Here is a 6,000-nt window from a genome sequence, read left to right on the forward strand (position 1 = left end):
AAGTCAAATATTTCCTGAGTGTATTTTTGTAAATGTGCAGTAAGTTGCTAGGAAAACACTATTTTCTGCTTTCAGCTGTGTGGCTAGAGGCTTACAGTGCCCAGGGAGCATAACTGGAGGCAGAACCATCCGTATCTGCCATATCATATATTGAAGAATCAATATAGTCTGTGATAACACAGCTGTTCAACTTAAAGTGTAGATAGATAGATAGATAGATAGATAGATAGATAGATATATTCACATTGTGTTTGCCTGTCAAACTCTGATTAATCCAACACCTGTGCACCAATCACGTCCCTGCACTAATTACCACACATGTATAAAGAGGTCTGTTGTTTTCTGTTAGTCATGCTTGAAAAAGACGACGGTAGGTCGTCGAAACGTCGCACTTTTGACTTGTTTGCTGTGCTGCACCATCATGGAATAAAACACTTTTTTTGAATTTTCAACTTATCTGGAGTGCTGTGGGCGATCCTTTTTGTAGATAGATAGATAGATAGATAGATATACACACACACACACACATTACTACCAATAAGTGGATGCATTACTACCAATAAGTGGATGCATTTTAATATATATATATATATATCGAAATGCATAAACTTATTGGTAGTAATGTATACACTTATTGGTAGTAATGCATTACACAATGTCACATAACATACACGCACTGTACAGAAAGTCATTATCCAGCAGAAAGACAAAACTAGCCTAAGTAATCATAAAGCACAAAAGTTGTTTAAAGATATTAAGCCTTTCTGTACATTATAATTTATCATCTCTATTTAATATATTATTGATTATATATTTTACATTTGGCCTCTTTCTGGTGTTCTGAGATGATCTATATGAATTATGGTGCTGTATGTTCTATTCCGGAGAACTGTGGGGAACCCATATGATACATCCAGAATGCAAATAGTTACTTTTGCATACAGTACTGGTATCTGAATGATTCTTACTTTACATTGTATAAAGCTACATTACAATGAGAACGACAAATGTAAAAATAAAATATGTAAATAATTTGAACCCTAAGAATTAGAACATTAGTGTACAGTAACATGCATAACATAAGTATTTACTGTGTGTGGAGAAATAGAATATATCTGTATAATTTCATTATTTATTATTTTTATTAAATTTTGAATCCTAATAAAACATGTATGTCTTACCTCCTCCATTTTTATAGCAGAGATAGGGGAATCTCCAGACATTCGCCAGATCCACAGAAAACCCAACTACTGATAGAAGAAAGTCTATTTTCTTGCCCCAGTGCTCTCGTTCTTGCTCTTCCTGGACAGGTGCCTCATACGTCATAGAGGTGTTTGGGGCAATAATTGCGTTATTTGTGTACTGGACTCCATTCTGTTCCTTAACAAGGATGAGTTCAACATCTTTCTTCTCTGGGATAGTCTCTTTGATGGGAACCACTGCTGACAGTTTATGGTCAGACTGACCCTGTTTGAACATCTTAGATTTCAACATCTGAAAAGTGGATGTGGGCAAATACTATCTGCCTATGACGACTGTGTGGTGCCTTAAAATACGGTATTATTCCTGTGCTTCTTGTGGAAATTATCTTCTTTTTCTGAAGGGAAAAAAGGCAAAACAAACAATTAATAAAGCCATACCGTTTTCTGTTCATAAACAATTGGGTAATGGAACATTGCACACGAGAACAGGAGTAATATACACCCCTATGTTAAACATAAAGTTACAGGATATCGGCTATCATTCTATTACTATATGGCATATATCACTTCTATTCAATATGCTAAGACTTACCAACTTGAAGTAGGAGGATAGATAAATTCAGAAGCTTCCACCAGCCACTGCTTGGCTAACATTTGTGTGTTGTCCACTCTTCCCTTTCCATCACCATCTGATTTTCAAGTAACCTTTTCTTCTGGCAAGTGGGACGTTAGTGATTCCTCTGAGAAAACTGTGAAGAAAAGAAAGATGCCAGCTTTTTAAACCATGCTCCTCTTGTGCACGTGCTGTTTGTTAAATCAAGACACCCACTGAAGACATTGGAAACAGAGCAGTGCCACCTGCTGATAATAGAGCAAATGATAAGCAGCCTGCACAGGAGACATTTGTTGTGTTTATACTATGAATGAGAGAATTTGGATTTCTTCCTTATGAAAAGCCATCAGGAAGTAAATGAAGGAAATTGCTCTATATCTCTCAAGCATCATGCATTACAGGGACATATAGGCAATCTGGCATATGTAAAATAGCATGCCCTAAGGGTAGTTTGGCCAATTGCTTTAAGAAGGAAAAGATAGATTATCTGGCTCATTTCAAGTGTAATGCATATCGACAGCCAAAGAGCAATGAAACAGAAATCAGCGTTATTCTGCTGAGTGTCCCTACAACACCTTTTTGTATTTTGTGTATATACGGCGCCACTGTCCAATATATATATATATATATATATATATATATATATATATATATATAGTCCAAAAAAAGCCTAGACTGTATTTGTCAGTAGATATATACGAGATACACAATAATCCTCATTTTTGTGTTTTTTTTTTTTATAGTTACGACATATGATAGCATCCAGATAGATAACCGTTCTAAGCACATATGGTATATACTCATAATAAATACATATGCTCAGTCATAATTTAAAGCAGATCCTCCCCTGGAGACTGTGGGAGAATCAGCTAACATCTTGCAGTTTTGTTTATGAACATTTTGGTTTCCATTTCTTCTATACATTTCTTTTACAAGAATTGTACTTTAATATACAATCCACCAGATATATATAGCATTTAAATCTTGTTCTGATGAGAAACCCCTGCATTCACTGTGACACCCTCTGTGAGAACTACAGTACATTCAGGCTACCATAAATGACTTGTATTCTGCCACATTGCCTGTCACAAGTCAAGGGTGGTCCACGTTGAATATAAATAGTCTATAGGAAACAATATGAACTTCATTCAGAATTTTCAAATGCTCTTGGTCCATAAGGTTTTATTTAGGTAAGTATTCACAATTCCATAGCCAACTTTGTTCTGCACATTTATCAGCATCATCTCCCTCACACGCTTATATGCCTGTTGATAAAGGTCTTAGGTTTTTGGTTTTTTTTTTAAAAAAGGACAAATATATACATGTAAAACTCTCATAAATTGCAGGTACTTTGTGTTATGGAATTGTCGATACTTATCTAAGTCAACAGGCTGGTAGGGTCAATAGCTAGGTTCATGTCATCTCTTCAGGTAGATGAAGCAAGCAAAGACTTTTTTTTTAAAAATCATTGTAATTGTAAACTACTGTAGTCGGTCTTCTCTATTAAAGGCTGGCTTAATCCACTGTTCTATATGAACCTCTGACAGTTCCTTGTCCCATTTCCTTAAACATGACACAAACATTTGTCAACTACTTCTACTCATTTATGTCAAAAGTTATAAATTATTTATACCCCCCACCACCCCCACAACCACATTTCATCTATTTAATCTAAAATTACTTTATCTATTTTATATTTAATACATTTTTGAGGTTCTCATTTAGGAATATGGAAATCAGTGATATGGAGACCATGTTCATGACTCTTACCTAAAAACTGGAGCAAGGTGCCACTCTCTGACTCTCATAACTGTATATTACTTGGTTACCCATTCTATGAGTGGGTTCTGTATAATACAGCTTACCCTTCAGATGAGCATCCAGATGCAGAGTTCTTCAATGGGGATTTAAAAGTCAGGCAGGCATTGATCAGTTAACTCTTAAGTTGGTACCAGTTATGTGACAGGAACTGTATGATGGATTGTACTCTAGTGTCATGCTACATTTTTTCTATACATCCCACCTATTCATATATGGCATGCCCCAGCTGGTGGCATTTGAATTATAAACAGTACTCATGACCCCATGCAGCAGACCCTAAACACATAAGGTAAATGTAATAACTTTGGCTTGTCCCTAGACTATCAGCCGCCTTTCCTGGGTCCTAAATGTGGCTTTCAATACTCAACATTATTAACTCACCAATAGATGATTTGAAATGAAGATGATGGATAGGATAATTAAATAGAGACCATTACGAGAACTGGCTCTAACTGTTCCTAATCTTTTCCTAGGCCTTTCCCTAAACTTTAAATAAACATCAGACAAACTCATCCTTACTGCATCTGTAGTATTCCTGCAACTGCAAATGCAAATTCCCCGAATGAGCACTTTGGAAAAATACAGAAACAATCCAGAGGTAGGGTTCACTTGGTTCCCCTTTTTTCTCCAGTTGGTATAAAACCAGTTTAAAGAGCCATCGGGATCCCAAAATCAATTCCCTTGTTTTCAACTGTGGCCACATCCTTAGTACAAACATACAAGGGAGCAGGTGAGTTTCTAATACTGCTTATGAGGGGGCATAAGTATATTAAAATTTCTAGAGGTGAAACGGTATATTAAAGTTCATAGAGGGGGTACAGTAAAGTAAAATTCATAAAAGGGATTATCATATATTAGTATTCATAGAGGATACACTGTATAATAAAATTCATAGAGGGGGCCCAATACAGTAAAGTTCATTAGGGGGATCATAATATATTAAAATCCAAATACAAGCTAGAGGGAGAAGAATTTTCTAGGCAGTGGACAGCAGATTGAGACAACCATTGCCACAACTTTAAGGCTGGGTTCACACTACGTATATTTCAGTCAGTATTGTGGTCCTCATATTGCAACCAAAACCAGGAGTGGATTAAAAACACAGAAAGGCTATGATCACACAATGTTGAAATTGAGTGGATGGCCGCCATATAACAGTAAATAACTGCCATTATTTCAATAAAACAGCCATTGTTTTAAAATAACAGCAAATATTTGCCATTAAATGGCGGCCATCCACTCAATTTCAACATTGTGTGAACAGATCCTTTCTGTGTTTTTAATCCACTCCTGGTTTTGGTTGCAATATGAGGACCACAATACTGACTGAAATATACGTAGTGTGAACCCAGCCTAAAGGTGTTTTTGTGTGGTAAGGGCCAGCTCACGCAGAGCAAAACTGGCGAAACTCTCCACTACAGAATCCCGCCAGCCTCCATGTCATACAGGCAGTCTATGGGAGGGCTTCCCCCCTCATCACCACCACTATGCCGCTTGGAAGAATTGACAAGTATGTTAGGAATTTCCTTGTCTAGCAAACAGAGGGAGGTGACAATTTAAAGGCCCTATTGCACCAACAGATGTGACGACAGATTATCTGCCAAAGATTTGAAGCCAAACCCAGGAACAGACTATAAACAGAGAACAGGTCATAAGGGAAAGACTGGATTTCTCCTTTTTTTCAAATCCACTCATGGGTTTGGCTTCAAATCTTTGGCAGATAATCTGTCGTCAGATCTGTTGGTGGAATAGGGCCTTTAAGCATCAACAGCAATTTTTCTATGAATGTACAGGGGATATGAAACTAGAAGCAGAATTTAGTCCTAATATCAGTGACTGTACACAGTTACCCCTTCTATTTAAATCTTAGCCAGTCTTCTTCTATGTGCTGGTTTTGGTGTTGAAGTTTTGCCTTACTAAAGTGAATGGAACTGCAATACTAGATGTAACCGATGGATAAGAGTGGCCAAACTATCTGAATAAAAGCATTCACCTTTTTCTAAATTTAATCTACTCCTTTAAATAAGTGTATGTAAATACACTGTTTAGTGATTTGCATTAAATTGTATGGGTTGTTACACCTTGTATTATAGTCTACGGCTATGTTGCTACTTGTTGAAACTTAGCGGGGAAAAGTTGCTGTCTCGTAATATACAGTAGATGGCCACTAATAATGATCATGATCATTATTAGTGGACGTCTATTTTAGGAGTCAACCGCCTTTCTCCACTTTGTTTCCAAAGTAGGAACTAAGCAGATTGATATATATCTTTGTCACATGTTTGATTGAAATCCCTGATCATACTGGGTTAAGGAGTCCAGGGGAAAGTGTCACTCAATGGACTGGACTCTTTAGCATGGAAA

The 6,000-nt window shown here is 36.8% G+C and overlaps 1 protein-coding gene across 3 annotated transcripts in view; it reads right to left on the reverse strand.

Moving 5' to 3' along the window:
- Nucleotides 1–1,979, reverse strand: part of SLC6A2 (solute carrier family 6 member 2) — a 112,498-nt gene extending 110,519 nt beyond the window's left edge. For all 3 annotated transcript variants that reach the window (XR_011362763.1, XR_011362762.1, XM_069968456.1), the window contains exons 1-2: nucleotides 1,795–1,979; nucleotides 1,182–1,597 (exon numbers count right to left, since the gene is read on the reverse strand). Coding sequence is in view for 1 of the 3 variants with exons in the window: in XM_069968456.1 (XP_069824557.1) it covers nucleotides 1,182–1,494 (313 nt within the window). In the remaining 2 variants the exon portion in view is untranslated. The remainder of the gene's footprint in view (nucleotides 1–1,181; nucleotides 1,598–1,794) is intronic.
- Nucleotides 1,980–6,000: the final 4,021 nt, after the last annotated feature.

Source organism: Dendropsophus ebraccatus, chromosome 4 (genome assembly GCF_027789765.1).
Source record: "Dendropsophus ebraccatus isolate aDenEbr1 chromosome 4, aDenEbr1.pat, whole genome shotgun sequence".
Classification (NCBI taxonomy): Eukaryota; Metazoa; Chordata; class Amphibia; order Anura; family Hylidae; genus Dendropsophus; species Dendropsophus ebraccatus.